The 23,781-nt window shown below is 31.9% G+C and overlaps 1 protein-coding gene across 1 annotated transcript; it reads right to left on the bottom strand.

Moving 5' to 3' along the window:
* Positions 1-12,538: 12,538 nt before the first annotated feature.
* LOC134692480 (uncharacterized) lies at positions 12,539-15,979 on the bottom strand. Its single transcript, XM_063552933.1, has 4 exons — positions 15,871-15,979; positions 14,797-14,840; positions 13,580-13,776; positions 12,539-12,655 (listed from the first exon to the last, which is right to left on the bottom strand). Exons 2-4 carry the CDS (start codon positions 14,834-14,836, stop codon positions 12,539-12,541), a joined length of 354 nt encoding a protein of 117 aa, XP_063409003.1. The 5' UTR covers positions 14,837-14,840; positions 15,871-15,979.
* Positions 15,980-23,781: the final 7,802 nt, after the last annotated feature.

Raw genomic sequence — 23,781 nt, forward strand, 5'->3', positions numbered from 1 at the left:
TCCAGCTAGACCTCTCACTTGTATTAGTTACCCTTTCTTACATTGCTTCTTTTTTTTTAAGTTATTTTTACTTTCGGGCATTGAATTCTAAGTTTGGACTTCTATGTAATGAAGTTTGTTGTAACGTTTCAAATTGTCAATGGAAACGGTGTTTACTCGGTTCTTTTTCGTGTATTTTGCATAGTGATGTTTTAGCTGTCAAATCCACAATGGCAAAAAGAACGGTTCATTTAAACAATTTGTGTTGCACAAAAATATTATTAGCACAATTAAGGAAGAAACTTTATCATGATAAGAAGGTCCTTGTAAATCATTAGATCAAGCAAAAAAACAAAAACAAGGATATTAAAAAACGATTAGTTTCAATAAAAATAAGTTGAACCCTTCACATGTTTACATATATGGTAGAAGAGCTGTCTTGATTTATCTCTGTAAGTTTTTTTTCTTTTCATGGAATATGTGTTTCCGTAAGATCTTGAAAGTCAACAAAATTGAAGCGTGTTATTTTGTTGTTGCAGTTCGTATGTTGACCTATTTATTTCTATAGTTCTTTTGTTGTTGTTTGGTCGCTGTCTCCATGACGTATATGTTTACCTTTCACCTTCTTATCCTTACTTACCGGAACAGTGTTCACTAAAACCATGTCTTCGTAAAATCTCCGTTTCATTATCTACACATTGAACATTCTGTGGACATATACTGGTTCTGATCCCTACCTGTACACCAATACCACATGTCTTTGAGCATGATCCCTATTGCCAGTCACTAAATTTAATTTCTATGCCATCAATATCTTTTAATGGAGCAGCTAAAAAAGTGTGAAGGTTTAAAAGATATATTTTTTTATATTCTCAATTAAACATTCAGTGTATATTATGTTGTGTCCCTAAAAAAATACATATAAGTTTCCTGAAACATACAATCTTTGTTCTTTTGTGTTTGATGGCTAGTTGGATCCTCCGTTTTGCATTTTCGCCAGTCAGCTTTTTTTTCATCTGTCCAATACATATTTACCTATTCGCATCATTATTATTTTTGATGTGTGCCACTAAATTATATTTCAAAAAATATATTAGTTTAAGGTAAAAACAAAGGCGACAATTATTTTAATACTCACCAGTGAAGGAGGAAGAGAGATGATTTTTTTTAAACCTTTAACATCAATATAATACTTAAAACATAAAGGTCTAATTTACGAAAATATATAACACATTGATGCCATGTCCATTTTGGTAGAGCAATTGTAAACACCATTCGTTTTTTTTGGCGACGCGTAATTTCAACTCTACCTCACATCCTGGACTTTGAGAATATAATCCGTTTTAAAATACCATTTATAATTATTTGATTTCCTTGGTATGTTCGTAGTGAGGAAGATTATTTTAAAAAAAGTTTATAAATAATTTAACTCTACCAGTATTGTTTATTCATATATACATATACCGTGAACATGTCACAAATACTATACACCCGTTGTCTCATTGCCAGTCATGTCAGATCTCCTTATTCTGACGTTATAATGAGAGAAAAGAAATGTCAAACCCTCCCGCTGCCAGAACTACAAACAATTGTCCTACAAGTGGGAGGTTAAGATAGCCACAAAACCAGATGTAATCCACCATTGTTACATAACTAATGCCTGTACCAAGACAACAATATGACAGTTGTTCTCCATTTGTTTGATGTTATTTAGCTTACGAGTTTGCCATTCGTTAAGGGCTTTTCTGTTTTGAATTTTCACTGGAGTTCGGAATTTTTTGTTTATTTTATTTGTTAAACATAAATGGTTGCATTGCATGTGCTTCGACATACGGTAGCTGTGTGCCTGTATATGGTTCTGCATAATAAATTTTTCACATGAGAACTTAGATTACGTATTCTTTCTGTATTAATTAATTTACAGAAACACTAAACACAATACAATGTATTTCTATAATGACTGGAAATTACGCATAGAGTAGTTCTTAAAGGTTATACTAAAAGATTCATGTATTTCATGCTATTATTTAAACCTGAGAGTCTTTTAAAAAGTAAGCACGTGTAGTTTCTGTGGAATGTATGAAGATAAACACATAAATATAAATGATAGAACTTACACACATAGAGCATGTAAAAGTAAGAAGCAATTTTACATTCATAAGCAGCATTAATGGCATATGATTTTTTAACGTAAAACTTTAAACATCAATTATTCTCATAACCTTCCTATGATTAATAAAAACATTGAGTTTTCCTTGCTCGAAAAAAAGTAAAAGTAACAAAAATACGAAACTCCGAGGAAAATTCAAAACGGTAAAATCAAAAGTCAAAACACATCAATCGAATGTCCAACAACTGTCATATTCCTGACTTCGTACATGCATTTTAGTTTGTAGAAAATGGTTGATAAGACCTGGTTTTATATCTACCTAAACCTCTTACTGTTATGACAGTCGCATCAACTTCAATTATATTTACAACGATGTGTGAATAAAACAAACAGACATAATAGGTAAAAATGTCAAAAATATGGGAACAGCAGGTGAATTATTCCTTGCATTTCTGCTACATTATACAAGGAAACTGTCTAACGCAATTATAATTATGGAAATTCTGTCACATAATTATCATTCAAGGAATTTAGCCTACATGAACATGATTTCTAGAATTTCTATTACATAGTTTTTATTCCAGGAACTTCTCTTACATGAATATCATCCCTGGAGTTTGTATTACATATTTCTTATTATTCCTAGAACTTCTCTTACATAGTTATTATTCCAGAAACTTCTACTGTATATATATCATTCCTGGAATTTTTATAACATAATTAATATTATTATTCACAGAAATTCTCTTTCATGTATATCATTCCAGGAATTTTTATAATATAGTTTTTATCATTCCAGGAACATCTCTGAAACAAATCTGATAAAAAATGGTTAATCCTTCAAATCATTGCTTGTTCTGAAGTTCCTTTTGCTATGATATAAGACTTACAACTTCTAATATTTTAAAAACTATAATCGTTTATACTATTTTCCGTGCTGTTTATTTATGCACCATAAGTGGTGACAGAGACATGTATCAAGTGGCCATAAAAACTGACCAGTTCACAGAATTTTGAAAGGAAAACTAAAGACTGAGCAAGAGGAAACCAAAAACAAGAGGTGATCTCATGTGCATTGATAGGATATTGCAAAAATACTGATATAGAACACATTATTCATTGTGCATCTTATAATTCTAATTCGTATTTTAATAATTCTTAAAAAATAAAAAATAATTGGTTCTCTACAAATTATCACATGTAACAATAGTTACACTTTTGTATGACAAATACTTAGAAATAGCTTGTGCGGTAGAATTTTACATTTGTATACAGTCTTTGCACTAATATGTTACTCGAGAGATCTACTTAAATTATTGTTCAGTACTTTAATTCCATAAGTTAAGATAAGAGTTTATAGTTTGTGCAATGTTTTACGCAAGTATAAAGGTTTATGTACTTTTATAAATTGATGATACATTTAAACGCATATCAAAATAGTATAGGTCTTTTTTCTTAAATTTAATTTTTAGAATAGGAATATTGAAGAGTCGAAATACTGCGTATAATTCGGATATTGCAAAGTTTACAACACTTTCAATTCAAACACGTTTTAATGGAAATACGTTCTTAAAAACATGAATTGATCTTATAAAAGAAACAAAACAAACATGTATAATTTACTTCCAACATAATTTGGATTTTTATTAGAAAAGTTCGACATTTTGTTTTTAGATTTGGGTGTCTGTTAAATAATCTAAAATAATCTTGGCTTAACATCAGTTTGCCTTTTAGAATCTGCCATATTGAAATCCCCCCCAGTTTTTGGTGGGGATCTATTTGCTTAGTCTTTAGTTTTCTTTATGTATGATGTGTCTTGCGTACTTTGATTTTTCTCTCTGTTTGATTTCTTCCTTTATAGTCATGGCTTTTTCAGTTTATGTTCTAACTATGAGTTTGATTGTCCCTCTGGGATCTTTTAAACCTTTTTTTTTTACATGGCACTGATAATAAAGCAATTCAAACGGTATTGGACCTAATTGTTTACAAATTTTATGTCGTTTGACAGGTATTTGAATTGACATTTTTAGACCATCAATCTAATGTTGATTACTATATATGCATGACTTAACAAACTTTTTTTATAATTGTCCGTTTATAAATTTTGAAATTATTTAGAAACTAAGGTTACAACTCCCTAAGGCAAAGTTGACTTTAGATGAATTTGGATATTTATTTAAGGTATTTTTGTCATAAAGCTCTTCAACCGTTTCGGTTCTTGTACATCTTCGTATTTCAAATGTTTGACTTTGAGCGTTCCTGATGAATATAAATCAAGAAAAGTGCTTCGGACGCATAGAAATTATTAAACGTGTTTGTTTTCAATTTTTGTTGTCACTATATTGTTAATTTTTGCAAAAATAAAATTCAGAGGACTTATGCCTTATATTGTCATGAGCCTATGTTAACATTATACACATATATAACAAGTTGTAAACAGTGAGAAGGACACATTAACTAATGTTAAATATCGTGTTTGTTACATATATTTTATCTACTAAATCATGGTGAAAGGTTGGTATTCTGATATACATTTTTACTTTTTGGTTCATCTCATACCTTGCTACCAAAAAAAACAAAAAAAACACCTGTCATATAAAAGAGGCTCATAATGGGTTGGTTACCATTTTTCTAGTATGGCGTTCATTATCACTGAACTTGTTTAGGGGCCATCAGATGAACGCATTTGAGTGTGGAAATTTCTCGCTGCATTGAAGACATGATGGTGACCTTCTGCTGTTGTCTGTTCTATGGTTGGGTTGTTGTCTTTTTGAAACATTCCCCATTTCCATTCTCAATTTTATTTATTGTTTTTTGTCATTTACTCTATTTTTTATTTATCTTGTCTCTTATTCTCTATATTTATATTTTATTGCCCCATTGTTCTCTTTTGTTTTCTTTATTTGGTGGATCTACTTTTTTCTATGCTTTTTTTCTTTCTCTTTATTCTGCAATTTTTTCCCATCATGCTCTATTTTGTCAATCCATTATACCCCCTCAGGAAATCGTACAGATAAATAATTATATTCAAGTTTTAAGTGCAGTTAACCCAAAATATTAAAGTGTATATTTTAATTAATTATGTTTATATACATCTGTATTGTAAATACAGGTAAATACATTTGTATCCCATTTTCAAAAGCCTATTTTTCTATCATTTAAAAAAAAAGGAAATCGTACAAGATATATCATTATAATCAAGTTTTAAATGCAGTTAAACCATAACAGTAACGTGCATATCTTAACTAATTATGGTTATACACATGTGTTTTGTAAATACAGGTAAATAAAATATATACCATTTTCAAAAGCTAATTTTTGAATCATTAAAAAGCAGTGTACAATTTCCAAATATGCAATTAAATGTTTACCAAAGATGGGAATCACTTACCTAATGGACTTTCCGCTTCTGGTTTGTCGTTCAAGTATGGTGCAATGATCAAAAATAAAGATAAACTTAGCAGTACAGATAACGAACTGCCAACAATTATACCAGACACACACGACCTCCAGTTAACTTGTAGCAAAAAATGATATAGTCTTTGTCTCTTGACTGAAGCAGAATTAGAGCTGTTGAAAAGCATATCATTGTCCATTTCAATTTGATTTCACAGATAACACAGATGCACATACATCTAGGCAAGAAAGACGCCTGTCATTTGACGTAAACAACATGAAAAGTGTTGCACTTGTAACTATTTAAAATAATAAATCGGTACTCTCGTGTGATGTCATTAATACTTACAAGTAAGATCCGACATCCTTATTTACTTAGATTTCACACTTACTGATTTTATTTTGATTTTCTTCTTCCGCAAAATTTGTAACATGCCCTGTTTTGTGGTTTCGCAAGATGTCGCTTAGATTTTTTGTTTATGATATCGAACAGTTATTGCGCTTTTGAGACTGACCCTGTTTAGTTTAAGACTATTTATTGTAAGAGTTATCTCCCCAGACACTGTCTATTTGTGGTAAGATCTCCTCCGTAAAAAAAAACTAAAATTTATTTTACCAAATTGTTCGCTATAACCATTGTTTAATTGTTCTATTTTGACGGAAGCGATACGAAGACTTCATGAGCTAGTTTTTTGCCCTAATGCATTTGAAATTAGTGATATGCAATTCTAACTGGTAAACAGTTAGTTATAGAGACCTAGGGTCTGATCAAAGAATAGTAAACTTTGTCAAAGTCAAATTCTAAATTTCAGGAACTCAATTTTCGGCTCTCCCTTGACACCATTTGCGAGTATGGTCTTGAGGAAACGATGATAGTCCGTCGGAAGGGGACGATAAATGGCTGACCCGTTTTTAAGAGAGAGCCATACCTCTTGCACGTAAAAGACACCCCTGTAGATTTCGAAAAAGAGTAGGCTAATGCCGCTACAAGGCAGAACTCGCACCCGCAAAGTGGAAAGGGATTAATATAAGTTGCAAAACTTGTTTTCCAATCCACTATAAATAAATATGTTTAAACTAATTTCTGACTTTCTGTTGTTCCTTGACTTACTCTATCACTTTTAAAGATATACATAAAAAAACTTGCGTAAAATTTCGCCTAATTGTGATTCAGATATGATACATTTGGTCTGAAACAATTCAATGAATTTCTATAAGAGTTATTGGATCTGATACGATACAATTTAAGGTTAATTGATTATTACTCCAACGTGGTACATGATAATGGCAAAGGGTCTTTTGCAAACTGTTTTTTATCCCGTGAACAAATATCAACCGGAAGTGACCTTGAGTAAACCGGAAGTAGTAATTTTCGAACTTCTTTCATAGTAAAGTCCATCAAAACTAAATATTTTTTAAATATGCATACATAAACCGATCACTTGAGACAGGGAGTGAATGTTACTGAACCGGAAGTACCTTATTTTCCTATATTTCGGGAAAAGTATATAGAAACTCTATATATTTGGAATCAGTTTAAAACAACTATCATGTGAGACTGGAAGTGACATTTTTAAACCAGAAGTTGACAATTACCTCCCTTATTTCAGGCATAAATGCATAGAATCATTTATTTATTAAATCAGTTGAAGAAAAACGTTGCGTGGATGCCAAAAGTAAAACTGAATAAACCGAAAGTAGCTTTTCATCAATAACTTATGAAAATGATGTAAAAAGACTTTCAGAGAACAATAGGCTTTTGACTATTATCAATAATGATAGGAATTGTTCCATGAAACTTCATTTTAGTTCAACAAATCTTCAAAAATTAATTTTCGAAAATTTAAAATAAAATTAGGAAATGTGCTTGTATAACTTAATTTTGTTATGATTGTGATACGACTTTGACGATTTTTACTTCAAATTTGTATAACATTTTTAAGAAATTGACGTGAACTTCATGTTTAATTGGGTAACTGTGGCCGAGTTGGCTAAGTTGATCCGTATCACAAGCCTGTATTTATTGAGGACGTGCGTTTAAAATTACAACGACTTCAATAAATTGCTAAAAGACTAATATCAGCTACTGTTATATGTACTAGACGATTGAGATTTGAAATAAATTTATTGTATCATTCCTTTTCATACATTTCGTCAATTGTTTCATTTAAAAGATTAAAAACACTTTCTCTTCCATGATGTCCGTCTTTGTGACTGGTTTGTTGTGATGTAGAAATATTGTTTGAAACCTGTAAAATAAGAAAAACATATGGACACTTAATTTCTATTGCAAATATATTTTTTCTAAATATTAAGAAGTGTTATTCTGATTTTTCATGATTTATTTGTTCAACGTTACGGGTCATACATTTAAAAATCGACACTTTACTTCAGATTCATTTTCTAGATTTCGCAGATTATAATTTTAAAAATCATTGATCAAACAACAAATGTTCTTTCACACAGTTTTAAATAATTTGAACTCACGCCTTCTTTATAAAGTTATATACATTGTTTGTCCGTGTTTGCTGGTAAATAAGCTTGAAAATCGTACACGCCACGTTTATCGCTGTTAAATTCCATGACTGATAAAGGATTTACTTCAGTGATATGTAAAAAGAAATGATGCTTTAAGTCGAAAGAGTTAAGAAATAAAATAAGCTTAAAATAAAGATAGATTATAGAGCTCCTTTTCGAGATATTTGGTTTTTTTCAATGGCGGGAAAAGGCTGACTCGGACTTTTACATTATGTTTGAATTGGTATTGATCAATTAGAGGAAAATCAATTCGTAAAGTTCATAATCACATGGCAACATCAATTAACAAAACACATAAAAAACGAATGGACAAGAATCCTCATATTTAATGAAACTTTGGTAAAAAAAAACTTTCATGAGCCATTGAAGACTTATATGTTAAGATAATGTATTATGGTGCATCATATTTTACCCTTTATCGTTTTCTTTATTTTGTGGATCTACCTTTTTCTATGGTTTATTTTCTTTCTCTTTATTCTGCACTTTGTGCCCATCATGCTCTATTTCATCAATCCATTCTAGCCCCCCCAGGAAATATTACCGGATAAATAATTATATTCAAGTTTTAGGTGCAGTTAAACCAACATATTAAAGTGTATATTTTGATTAATTATGTTTATATACATCTGTATTGTAAACACAGGTAAATACATTTTTATCCCATTTTCAAAAGCCTATTTTTCTATCATTTAAAAAAAAAGGAAATCGTACAAGATAGTTCATTATAATCAAGTTTTAAATGCAGTTAAACCATAACAGTAACGTGCATATCTTAACTAATTATGGTTATACACATATACCATTTTCAAAAGCTTTTTTTTGTATCATTAAAAAGGAAGCAGTGTAAAATTCCCAAATATGCAATTAAATGTTAATCAAATATTGGAATCACTTACCTAATGGACTTTCCGCTTCTGGTTTGTCGTTCATGTATTGTACAATTATAAAAAATAAAGATAAACTCAGCAGTACAGATAAAGAACTGCCAAAAATTATATCATTGTCCATTTCAATTTGATTTCACAGATAACAATTTTGTGCACATACATGTAGGCGAAAAAGACGCCTTTCATTTGACGTAAACAACATGAAAAGTGGTGCACTTGTAACGATTTAAAAATAATTCGGTACTCTCGTGTGATGTAATTAATACTAACAAATAAGATCCTACATCCTTTTTTACTTATATTTCACACTTACTAGCTTGTTTATTTTATTAGGTCTTTCCACTATTCTGATTTTTTTTTTGATTTTCTTCTTCCGCAAAATTTGTAACATGCCCTGTTTTGTGGTTTCGCAAGATGTCGCTTAGATTATTTTCTTATGTTATCGAACAGTTATTGCGCTTTTGAGACTGATCCTGTTTAGTCTAAGACTATTTATTGTAAGAGTTATCTCCCGAAACACTGTTTCTTTGTGGTAAGATTTTCTTCCTAAAAAAACTAAAATTTATTTTACCAAATTGTTCGCTATAACCATTGTTTTTTCTTCTATTTAGACGGAAGCGATACGAAGACTTCATAGGATAATTTTTTGCCCTAATGCATTTGAAATTGATATGCAATTCTAACTGGTAAACAGTTAGTGATAGAGACCTAGGGTCTGATGATTTTAGGTCCATTGGGTCAAAGAATAGAAAACTTTGTCAATGTCAAAAGTCAAGGTCAAATTCTAATTACTGACTTTCCCTTGTTTTTTACTTACTCTATCACTTTTAAAGATATAAATAAAAAGAACTTGTGAAAAGTGTTCGCCTTATTGTGATGCAGATATGATACATTTGGTCTGAAACAATTCAATGAATTTCTATAAGAGTAATTGGATCTGATACGATTCAATTTAGGGTTAATTGATTATTACTCCAACGTGGTACATTATAATGCCATAGGGTCTTTTGCACCACTATTGCTTATCCGTGAACTCGGCAAATACCAACCGGAAGTGACCTTGAGTAAACCGAAAGTAATTATTTTCGAACTTCTCTCATAGAAAAGTACATAAAAACTTAATATTTTTTAAATATGCATACATAAACCTATCACTTGAGACCGGGAGTGAATTTTACTGAACCGGAAGTACCTTATATCTCCTATATTTCGGCAGAAGTATATAGTAACCCTATTTATTTGGAATCAGTTGAAAAGCAGCTATCATGTGAGACCAGAAGTTGACAATTACCTCCCTTATATCAGGCACAAATGCATTGAATCATTAATTTATTAAATCAGTTAAAGAACTAGAGGCTCTAGAGAGCCTGTGTCGCTCACCTTGGTATATGTGAACTAAACAAAGGAGGCAGACAGTTCATGACAAAATTATGTTTAGATGATTGTGATGTGTTTGTACATCTTACTTTACTGAACATTCTTGCTGCTTACAATTATCTCTATCTATAATGAACTTGTCCGTGTAGTTTCTGTGGAAAATGTTAGTAAAAATTTTCATATTTTATGAAAATTGTTAAAAATTGATTATAAAGGACAATAACTTCTTAGGGGGTCAATTGACCATTTTGGTCATGTTACTTTATTTTTGAGTCTTAAATTGCTGTACATTATTGCGGTTTACAGTTTATCTCTATCTATAATAATATTCAAGATAATAACCCAAAACAGCAAAATTTCCTTAAAATTACCAAATTAGGGGCAGCAACCTAACAACGAGTTGTCCGATTCATCTAAAAATTTCAGGGCAGATAATCTTGACCAAATAAACAATTTCACCCCTTGTCAGATTTGCTCTAAATGCTTTGGTTTTTGAGTTATAAGCCAAAAACTGCATTTTACCCCTATGTTCTTTTTTTAGCCGTTGCTGCCATCTTGGTTGGTTTGCCCGGTCACAAAACACAATTTTTAAACTAGATAGCCTTAAATGATATGTTTGGTAAAATTTGGCCCAGTAGTTTCAGAGGAGAAGATTTTTGTAAAAGTTAACTAAGATTTACGAAAAATGGTTAAAAATTGACTATTAACGGCAATAACTCCTAAAGGGGTCAACTGACCATTTTGGTCATGTTCACTTATTTGTAAATCTTACTTTGCTGAACATTATTGCTGTTTACAGTTTATCTCCATCTATAATAATATTCAAGACAATCACCAAAAACAGTAAAATTTCCTTAAAATTACCAGTTAAGAGGCAGCAACCCAACAATGGGTTGTCCGATTCATCTGAAAATTTCAGGGCAGATAGATCTTGACGTGATAAACAATTTTACCCCAGATTTGCTCTAAATGCTTTGGTTTTTGAGTTATAAGCCAAAAAACTGCATTTTACCCCTATGTTCTATTTTAAGCCATGGCGGCCATCTTGGTTGGTTTGCCCGGTCACAAAACAGAATATTTAAAAAAGATACCCCAATGGTGATTGTGGCCAAGTTTGGTTAAATTTGGCCCAGTAGTTTCAGAGAAGATTTTTGTAAAAGTTAACGACGACAGACGACAGACGACAGACGATGGACGACGGACGACGAGGTAAGCTAAAAATGTTGCTTGGATACCAAAAGTAAAACCAAATAAACTGAAAGTAGCTTCTCAGCAATAACTTATAAAATTGATGTAGAAAGACTTTAAGAGAACAATAGGCTTTTAATTATTATCAAAGTTTTTTAACGATTTTGACAATTGTATTTGAAAATTATTTAACAAGATGATAGGAATTATTCCATGAAACTTCATTTGAGTTCAACAAATCTTCGAAAATTTAAAATTTACATTAGGAAATGTGCCTGTTTTACTTAATTTTGTTATTGTGATACGACTTTGACGATTTTTACTTCAAGTTTGTATCACATCTAAAAAAAGTTCAACTCCGTATCACAAGCCTGTATTTATTGAGGACGTGAGTTTTAAAATTACAACGACTACAACAAATTGATAAAAGACTTATATCAGTTACTGACATGCTGGCTTCATACAGTTTTATCAAAATATTATGTCTCCATCATATGAAATGTTAAAGCATAATCTCTCCTATTATGTATCAAGTATCTTGTGATCATAAATTATACGAGAAGAACAAAACTAGCATTTGTTTTAGTTCTTTTACCAAATGTGTCCGATTCCTGATTATGCCTACACATTTACCACTGCTTGTTTTATCTTCAACCAGGCTGTTCGATATCTCGGTTTATTAATGTTAACTGTTTTTCATGTCGGGACCGACCGTTGCACTGTTTTTTTAAAGACATTAGATGACCTATATTAGCTTATATAATACGGCATTTGGGCTCTGGTGAAAAGTTAGTTCAAATGATCGAAGTTTTCGGGGTAAACGGTACACAATTTATCTTCTGTTTTCTTTTCTCCATGGAGACTTTGGAAATAGATACTCATACAATTGATAGGACAACCGAAACCTAATGGCATGTTAGTTGTTTGACCTTCTGTTTATGATGATCTGATAATATGATGGTCGTTCTGGGATAAACAGAATACAAAATAATTGGCAAAAACCCAAATCTAGACCCTTTGTTATATATACCTGACGATTGAGATTTGAAATAAATTTATTGTATCATTCATTTTCATACATTTCGTCAATTGTTTCATTCAAAAGATTTAACACACTTTCTCTTCCATGATGTCCGTCTTTGTGACTGGTTTGTTGTGATGTAGAAATATTGTTTGAAACCTGTAAAATAAGAAAACATATGGACACTTAATTTCTATTAAATTCTATTGCAAATATATTTTTTCTAGATATTAAGAGGTGTTATTCTGATTTTTCATGAATTATTTATTCAACGTTACGGGTCATACATTTAGAAATCAACACATCACTTAAGATTCATTTTCTATATTTCGCAGATTATAATTTAAAAAATCGTTGATCAAACAACAAATTTTCTTTCACACAATTTTAAAATGATTTGAACTGACATCTTCTTTATCCAGTTTGACTTCTGAAATAATTTTTCAAATTTTAAATTCTACATTGTTTGTCTGTGTTTGCTGGGAAATAAGCTTGAAAATCGTAAACGCCAAGTCTAATGCTGTTAAATTCCATGACTGATAAAGGATTTACCGCAGTGATATGTAAAAAGAAATGATGCTTTAAGTCGAAAGAGTTAAGAAATTAAACAAGCTTAATATATTGATAGATAAAAAAAAAAATAAAAAAAAAATATTGAGCTCCTTTTCGAGATATGTGGGATCTTTTTCAAGGGCGGGAAAAGGCTGACTCGGACTTTAACCTTACGTTTGCATTGGTATTATTTTGGTATCATATCGAAAGAAAATAAATCTAGAACAAAGTAAAATCACAAAAATACTGAACTTAGAAGAAAATCAATTCGAAAAGTCCATAATCACCTCGCAAAATCAAATAACAAAACACATCAAAAACGAATGGACAAGAATCCTCATATTTAATGAAACTTTGGTAAAAAAAATCTTTCATGAGCCATTGAAGACTTATATGTTAAGATAATGTATTATGGTGCATCATATTTACCCTTTTTCGTTTGAAATAAACCAAACAGAATGATTCAATAAACGGTTATTACTTCAAACTTTAAACAACGACCTTTCTCTTAGTTACGACTGTAATACTTACTGACATGGTTAAGGTTAAATCAAATCTTTCTGATGGATTTGTTCGTAAATAAGAACACAAGAATGCACAGATAGTCACCAAGAACACACACCCACAGAAGATACCGATAAAAATAGGGTTGTTTCTAACAGTTATAATATCTATGAAATCATCAGTCTGTGTTGAATTTGATATTATGTTAACAGCGTCAAGTGTAGCTACAATAAAAATAATAAAATGTTAAAAACGGTCATGATTCGTTAACTATAGTTTACAGCTTTTACATTAATGCTAGAAAGACAAATCTTTGTTTGGCTTGTTTGCTATGTTTGTATAATTTTTTTCTCAACCATTGTTATTAAGATTGTTATTAATATATGCATATATGCACCTTATATCTTATTCAAAACAAAGTGCTTTTAAACCTAAATCTGTTGAACAATTACGAACAATAAAGATTCGTTAAATAATATTGTGTTTATGACTGTCTAGCCATTTATTTTACATAAATAAGGCCGTTAGGTTTCTCGTTTGAATTGTTTTACATTGTCTTATCGGGGCCTTTTTATAGCTGACTATGCGGTATGAGATTTACTCATTGTTGAAGGCCGTACGGTGACCTGTAGTTGTTAATGTCTGTGTCATTTTGATCTTTTGTGGATAGTTGTCTCATTGGCAATCATACCACATCTTCTTTTTTTATAAGAGCGATATTATTACCTCTAAACTGGTTTCGGTTCTGATCGATTTTTCATACCTTCCATTTGATCATTCAATCCGGTGCCTAACTTGTTCGTTTATTAAACTGGGTTTTTAGTATTTTTAACATTCCCATAAACGCGGAAATTGGTTTTATAGAAACAAGTGTACATTTGAAATGTACATGTAAAATAAGAGCAACATTAGTTTACCGCTTTTCAGTATTCATGAATCGATAGATAAAGCAAAAGAAAAATATGGATTACAAACAAACACCGGGGGAGACACATCAACAATGAGTTGAAAACAACAGAAACACAGAAATACAACCACAAGAAAACCGCCAACATACATAGAATGTTATTTTTGTATAACGTCTGCCATATTTGACTAGGTACAGGATATTTCAATAAAGGAATGGTACGTTGAACCTGGATGTATTGCTAGCACAACCTTCCTCTTATATGTCTTATTAAATAAAATTATAAAAAAAATAAGTCAGTCTTTATTAAATTCCTTAAACTGATAAAGAAACTTACCTGGCACAGTTCCATTGACAACTACATCTCTCTGTTGCATTTTGCTGCAAATATCAATAAGGTTATATATATATATAAATATCTTAATATATCAAATTAGAAATGAAAAGAAATTTAAAACAAGTACATGCTGTTAAAAGTAAAATTACAAAAATATTGAACTCCGAGGAAAATTTAAAATTGAAAGTCCCTAATCAAATAACAAAATCAAAGGATACAACACATCAAACGAACGGACAACATCTGTCATATTCTTTACATGGTAGAAACATTTTCAAAAGGTAGTAACAATTTATTTACCTACAACATATTTATTAGATTTATATATGTAATTTGTTTGGTTTTTGTTTTCGCTATATTTCATGTTTTGAAACTCGTTTGGTGTTTTCACTTTTTAGAAAAAGAGGGAGTCGAGTTTTCTGTTTGTCTGTTTTGATCACATCTACAAACAATCTCCGGCGCAAAGTGCATACCCATTCCATATATGCTCCGCAATACTGCACTTCATATTGAACGGAATAGATATAATCTCTGCGCCGGAGATTGATCTACGAATGTAAAATGTGCTCCCTTTTTTATGAAAACGAGGCTTTGTCTAGCAATTATATCCTGTTTCGACCCGGGTACACGTGAAATCTATGTTTTCTACTACTGAGACTCTTAAAACTGTTATATATGTGATATTTTAAGACTCAAATAAGAATTATAAAATCTGAAGTGTTGACGTAAAATAAATTCCACGATTACGCACTCTTCAACGACCCCAGTAACCATATGAAGCCAATGTTTAGCTCAACTTATAGTAAAGTTGCAATATTCTGTATTTTCTTCACTCATTGTCCAAACAAAGACTCAATGTTTTCCATATTTTACAGTAGCGAGACAATTTGAAACGCGATAATTGACAATAGAAACGTCTGAATAGAATACACATAGATTTGTATCCCAAAATGATTTTGATGAAATACTGTAAATGAATATTGCATAAGAAATACAGGGTAGGACGAAACCTGTTGAAAAGTTGCTTAAAATTTGCTATTCATTCCATAATTACATCTATAATAATCAACATACCTTTATTATATTTTTTCTAATCGTGAATGAAGAATTTCGTCTTGGATTGGCACTATTTTGAAAAGCCTTAAATTGCTGATACTTTATATAAAATTTTACCATTTTTTTTATCGGTTAACCGCCTTTATTTAGCAACTTCACTTCACACAAGAGAAGGCAGATGCAGTCTCCATGTTCTAACCTTTCGAAAGTGTTGATTATTCAATTATCAAGTATATATATACAACTCGTCTAAACATCAACCCACAATGTTAGATCTGTAAATTTGCTTTCACAAATTTTTTGTTCTTCCCTCGCCTGGATTCGAACCCATGCTGCTGTGATATCGTGACACCAAATCGCCTGCACTGCAGCCGTCCCACTAGACCACACGACCACATGGGCTCTCATATATATCTTCCGGTCCTGGTGACAGCAATGGAAATAGTTTGGTTCAATATTGGTGTTTTTATCATAAACCTTACATTTAGTATCCATTTACTATTACACAATACCAAAAGTTAATCAACAAAAAAAAGAGAAAATGCATTACGTCTTTTTCAAATGAATATGTTTTTAGATGTAGACATGTTGCTTAATGTAGTGGTTCATTGCATCTGAAACTATTTTTTATTTATGATTATTCATCACGTGTTTCTTGATTTCATTTAAATATTTTTGGCTGTAAGTGTAAATATTTGAGAATTAGTAATGATCTGATAAACCCTTTGTATATCTTGTAAGCGTGTCTTGTTCTGCATGATGACCCCGCAATTGAACAAAGAAAGTCGTATCGTTTACACCAACCACAAACCTACCTCAACACATTGTGGTTGACTGGCACGCACTATGTTGGTGTTAACCTCTTTGTATGTGCCTATCTACACAATATATCGTAAGAGCAAGACCCACAGTGAAAAAAGCATGCACATTCCTGCATAATGACACCTAACCTTAACATGAAAAGTAAAACAGTCATACCAAACAAGAACAGCCAACTCCACCAGAAATAGGCTGGTTAAAAAAATGAAAAAGAACAAAGAGGCAGTCTGGCACAAAATATGGTAGGGTTTAACCAATTACACGAGTACAAAAACAACTTACCTTATGCCAATTTATGCGCATGCGTGGCTGAATGAATGAACGACTTTTTTGGCTGGAGAAAGAAATTGTTTCTCTTAGAAATTACGAAACATCTAAGTATAAAAATTGCTCACAGTTCAAAAATCTACATTAGTAAAACACCACTGAGCTCAAAATCTGTTTAATTATCTCACAAAAAGTTTAAACAAAATTCGTCTTGAAACAAAGACTACCGCATATACCAATGACAACATATAAACATCCGGTATAGAAACTTCCGGTCTATTTCTTGGCATTACTTTATACTGTCTTGCTACCTATACTTCATATTACTAACAGGCTATCTATATCTTCCCCAAGCTGTGACCCTGAGGAGCCCAGGGTACGAAGATTATACAACCCCAGGTATTTTATGTTATCTGATTAAGTTGCACACTTCCAAACTCGTGCACTCTGTATCTATATAAAAAATATATGCACAAAAATCAAAAGGTTATAACTTAGTAAACAACTATGAATTTGCATATCACAATCTATGTGTTGATTTCATTGATGATTAGCATAAATATTTATATTACACCACACACAAACAAACACTCAAATGAAAACTGTAGTATTCAGCATACACAGATAACATCAACATACTCCATCAACATGAGACTTGTACTGGAGAAACTTAAATACAAAGATATCAAACATACAAATACATACCTGCTTATTCTGCTCATAACAATAGCAGGAGACACCGAACTAAATCCAGGTCCACGTGCACCTAGGTGGCCCTGCGGGACATGTAACAAAGCTGTCACATGGAAACACAAAGCAATTTGTTGTGATACATGTCAGCAATGGTATCATATAGATTGTCAAGGAATAAATTCTGGCATGTACTCTTGTATGGACTCATCAAACATTTCTTGGGATTGCATCCAATGTGGAATGCCAAATTTCTCATCATCTCTATTTAATATGTCATCAATAGAAACAAGTAATCGATTCTCAAGCCTAAGTGAACATTCATGTATGAGCCCTGGAGAACCAAAAGCAACTTCATCTCCGAAAAAGAAAAGTTATAAACCAGGGAGAAAAACACCCAAACATACACCACTTAGAGTACTTAACATAAATTTCCAATCAATAAAAAACAAAAAACCTGAACTAGAAGAGATCTTAGACTCTGTTAAGCCAAATATTATATTTGGAACTGAAACTTGGCTAGATAAAGAAACATCCTCATATGATTTCTTTCCAATATCTGACTACAATGTATACAGGAAAGATCGCCCACCAAATGAAAAAAATCAAAGCCATGGTGGTGTCCTAATTGCCATATCAAAAGACATCATATCTGATGAAATCTCAGAACTTCAAACAAACTGTGAAAATGTATGGGCTGAAGTAAATATAGCCAACTCCAGAAAATTAATTCTTGGTTGCTACTACAGACCACCTTCAGACACAGGTTCTTCACTTGAAGAACTTAATACATCTCTAAGCCGTACAAATGGGAACTCAAAAGCAACTATAATCTTAGGGGGGGATTTCAACCTTGGTCATATAGACTGGCAAATACCATCAGTAATTCCTGGAAAGCCAGATAACAAACAACACCAAATTTTAATTGACATAATAAATGACCACTCCCTGGAGCAAATAGTAGACAAACCAACAAGAGGTGAAAGAATACTAGATCTTATCTTAACAAATGCACCAAACATAAAAAATAAACTGGAATTAATGCCACCTATTGGTAATGCAGATCATGACATCGTATTCACTGAATGTTCAATATCACTGAAAAGAAACAAAAAACCAGCAAGACAAATTTGCCAATTCAAAAAAGCAAACTGGGAAAACATTAAATCAGACATACAAGTACTAGAAGGAAAGATTAAAACTATATACAATACAAGTAACACCAATGAACTTTGGCAAACATTCAAAGAAGACCTTATAAAGACAATCAGTACTAATATACCACAAAAACAAATAACACATAAAATGAAATTGCCTTGGATCACAGACCAACTAAGAATCAAGATTAATAAAACTAAACGTCTGCACAAAAAATCAAAGAAAAATCATCATCTGCAAATTAGATACAAACATATGAAAAAAACATTGCAGGCAGATATGCGTTCAGCCTATTGGCATTATATTGAAAACATGATCCTAGACCTCCCAATTGAAGAACTTGGAACCACCAACAGAAAGCACACACCAAAAAACTTGTTTTCATACATCAAGAGCATGAGAAATGATAATTCAGGTGTAGCTGCACTAAAAAAGGATGGATTGCTCGTAACAAACACCAAAGATAAGGCAAACATCCTCAACCAGCAATTTCAAAATGCATTCTCTACTGAATCATCTGCAGATCCAATACCAGTAAAAAACTTATCATCACATCCACAAATGAATGAAATTAAAATATCAGAAAAGGGCGTCAACAAACTTCTTCACAATATTAATCCGAATAAAGCCACAGGCCCTGATGAACTATGTGGAAAGGTATTAAAGGAAATGAAAGATCATCTCAGTCCTATCATCACACTCATATTTCAAAAATCTATTAACACTCATAAAATACCTACAGACTGGAAACATGCAAATGTCTGTCCTGCATTCAAAAAAGGCGACAAAAACAATGCCATAAATTACAGGCCTATTTCACTAACATGTATACTTTGCAAAATAATGGAGCATATCATAGCTAGTCAAGTAATGGAACATCTTGAAAAAAACAATATTTTATATGATTTACAACATGGCTTCCGATCAAAACGTTCTTGTGAGACACAACTATTATCTTTCATTCAGGACCTTGCAAGAGACAACAACATTAACATACAAACTGATGTCGTTGTGATGGACTTTGCCAAAGCTTTTGACAAAGTCCCTCACAAAAGATTACTTTACAAATTAAAATACTACGGCATAGACAATAATACCTTGGAATGGATTGGTGACTTTTTAAACAACCGTACACAAACAGTCATGCTAGATGGAGAACAATCAGAAAAAATTGGGGTAACATCTGGGGTACCACAAGGCACTGTCCTTGGCCCAATTTTATTCCTCATTTACATAAACGATTTCCCAGAATACTTACAACACAGCACCTTAAGATTATTTGCCGATGACAGCATCATCTATAGAAACATCAAAAACACAGATGATGCTGCCAAACTACAACAGGATTTAAATTCAGCGGCACAATGGGAAAAAGACTGGTTAATGTCATTCCATCCAGACAAATGCTCCATACTTAGAATTACACAAAAAAAGAAACCAGTCAACCATGACTACATCCTACATGGTCACATTCTCCAAACTGAAACAGCTACAAAATATTTAGGCATAACCATCCAATCTGATCTAAAATGGAATAAACACATCAATAATGTAACAGCTAATGCAAACAGACAACTGAATTTTCTCAAACGTAACCTTAAAGTTTCATCACAAAAAATCAAAGAAAGGGCATACATGTCTTTAGTTAGACCTAAGCTTGAGTACAGTTCTTGCGTCTGGGACCCTCACACAAAAAGTCAAATCAACCAAATTGAGATGGTCCAACGCAGAGCTGCTCGCTACACATGTAATAAATATCACAATACCAGCTCTGTCTCAAACATGCTTGATCACCTACAGTGGCCTACATTAGAACTGAGACGTATACAAACAAGACTAGTGGTATTCTATAAGATCATACACCAACACATAGCAATTTACCCTAAAGATCTTCTAGTTAAATCAGACAGTAGAACAAGATATAAACATACAAACCACTTTAAACAAATTCAAACAAATAAAGATTCATACAAGTTTTCATTTTATCCACATACAATAGTACAATGGAACCTACTTCCTACATCAGCAATCCTTTGTACAACAGTCGACGGCTTCAGAGAGCAGATTTCTATATCTGCTCTTTCACAAATATTCTAAAAATGCATAACATGTACATAGTTTTAACAAGAAATATACATAGGATAACAATCCAAAAAAAAAAAAAATTTAAATCACTGTTATATTTTTTAATTTAATTATTTTTTCTAAGCACCAATGCAATGTAACGTAATATTACTGCAAATTTATTTCTTTTTTAATTGTAAATAAGCCACGCATGCAACGGCACGTAATAGTCAAAGTTGTGACTGAGTGCGGAAATATGAAGATAGATAGATAGACCATATGTCTTAAGTATCGCATACAAAAGACACGCATAGTCCTGCATGATGACTGCAAAGCTAAACAAGATAATTAAAGATGCTTCAGATGGAAAAACCGGTCAAAATGATTGATTGATTGATTGTTGGTTGCTTTACGCCGCATTAGCACAAAAAGGCTATATCGCGGCGATCTGTCAAAATGATTTTGCTTCCACAAACAGTAACCAAGGCCTAGGTAAATTATTAACATATGTGATCCAATACAGTTTGGTTGTATTTTTCCATATGTACCGACAAAGAACCTTTCTGACTAGTGTAAGTCCTACAAAAGTAGAAGTATCTATTGTTTTTGAATCAGCAAATTTAGAAAAAGTATAGACAATAACTGGTGAGTGTCTTTAAATATCAGCTATGAAACAGAAAAAATAGTTCACTCAAGCTCGCATTACAATTGAGTTAAGCCTCGTATAAATACAGATGACATTTTTTAAAGGAACTCAATAGTTATTGTCGTTATCTTGTTATTGATTTTGTACATTGTTTTGTTGTTTATTTTGAAAAGAAACAGTCGTATTTATTGCATTTTTTTTCCGATTTAAAATATAGTAGTTTATGTTTTTCACCTTTGAGGCATAGTTATATTTATAAATACAGATGATATGTTAAAGAACTCAATAGCGATTGATTTTGCACATAGTTTTTGTTTTTAATGACAGAAAAAGTCAAATATATTGCATTTATTTTCGTTGAAAATATAGTAGTTATAGTAGTTGATAGTACACTCCTAGTCAATTAAGATTGGATGCGAGTGCACCTGCAAGAGCGGTGTTCAAACTCACAACCTCAGTGTTGACTGGCTAGTGATTACAGTAGTAACGACTAAGACCACTCGGCCACCGAGGCCCCTGACCTTTTATGTTTATAGAGTCGTATAAAACAAGTTTCACTCTTTTAAATATATGGATTCTGATTTTTGTTCGCCTTTGTTTTTTACTATTTTATAAATATTTACATTTTTATTTTGTATGGCTCCAAACTTTTTTCAAAAATATTTTGAAGAACTTAACAACGAGTGTAATAAAGTTCATCAGCACAACCTTTTCTACTTTTAAGCATTACATTGTTCATATAATAGACGGTGACTATCGACATCAACTTAGTAAAAGGCTTCTGATATCAGACAGGCTATAACAGAATGTCGCGGAATTAAATGTGTCTGTGAGTGTTCAACACTTCCCTTTACTTGGGGGCAGTATGAAATTATATGAAGTTCAGAGTTACAAGATAATAAATGTCTAAAGTTGCCATAAAGTCATGTTAGAAAGTTAAACAGAACTGTTTTTGTCAAAGTTTAATTCTATGACGTTGATTTTTACATCCAAAAAAGGTCAAGATAAGGGATTTTGGTGAAATATGACAAAATCAGCTAGATCTCGGCCAAATAAAGGACCATGAAACATAGAGCGCACGCGTCGACAAGCTTAAGATTCAAATAAGAAATTCGAAATGTCTTAACAAACATTATTTTAAAAGATCTTTGTTGTCGACGTATGCGCTCTATTTTTCCTGTCCAGTGATCTATGGAAATTCACCCATTTTCATTGATTTTTTGTGAAAAATCGATATGAGTACAACTTGTGACGTCATAATGAAACGCAGAAACGTAAAATTTTCAACAAAATGGTTTATCCTAGCTAGTCAATGTGTTGGCTATAATTTAGCGTGATATTAGTCGATAAATCCGAATTTTAAATTTACGCAAAAAACGGGGCCAGTTTATGACCTTATCGAACATACTCCTTTACTGTGTGACTCATTCTGAAATATTTTGTTTTGAATATTTTTCACAGCTTTCGAATATCAAACAAACATTTTTGGTAGTATTGCACTGTTTGTAGAAGGTATATAATATGGAAGATCATTTTACCTAAAACTATAGTATTTCATAGTATTTATATTTTATGTAAGATCTTGCCTAAAATTCTATGTGCTGATTTGGATGTGCAGATTTTCGAATCAGGAAATGGCCTTCAAATAGACCCTTATAACGTGCACACATTTTTGAAGGTGTTATTTTAGATATATTTCAAAACAATGTACTGTGGATTCATTATTATTCGCTGTATACCAAATTTCGTGGGTTTCGTGGGTGCAGGTGAACCACGAATTAAAATGTTCAACGAATATCATATTTACAATAGGCGTTGTATACGGAGATTGGCTTAACCACGAAATCAAGTATCCACGAATATGCAAGTTTTCAGCAATCCACGAAAATTGATACCCACGAAAATAAATGAATCCAAAGTAACCGAATCGTCTAATTTTCGTAAATGCTTTATAGACATAAAAAGATGTGGTTTGAGTGCCACAGACACAACTCCCCATGAATGTAAAAGTAGACCGATATAAGTAAAAAGTACAGCCTTAAACACGGAGCCTTGGCTCATATCAAACAGGAATCTATAAAAGGCCATGGATCGAACCATTACTCCCAAGCGCTCGAGGCGAATTTCAAAAATGTGCTACAATTAGGTTACAATATTCTTTTTTTTCGTTCAGTTTTACAATTTTTTGGATTTTTTTATCTTCAATGCTCTTCAACTGTGTACTTGCTTGGCTTTATAAATATTTTGATATGAGCGTCACTGATGAGTCTTTTGTAGACGAAACG

The sequence above is a fragment of the Mytilus trossulus genome, chromosome 12 (genome assembly GCF_036588685.1).
Source record: "Mytilus trossulus isolate FHL-02 chromosome 12, PNRI_Mtr1.1.1.hap1, whole genome shotgun sequence".
Classification (NCBI taxonomy): domain Eukaryota; kingdom Metazoa; phylum Mollusca; class Bivalvia; order Mytilida; family Mytilidae; genus Mytilus; species Mytilus trossulus.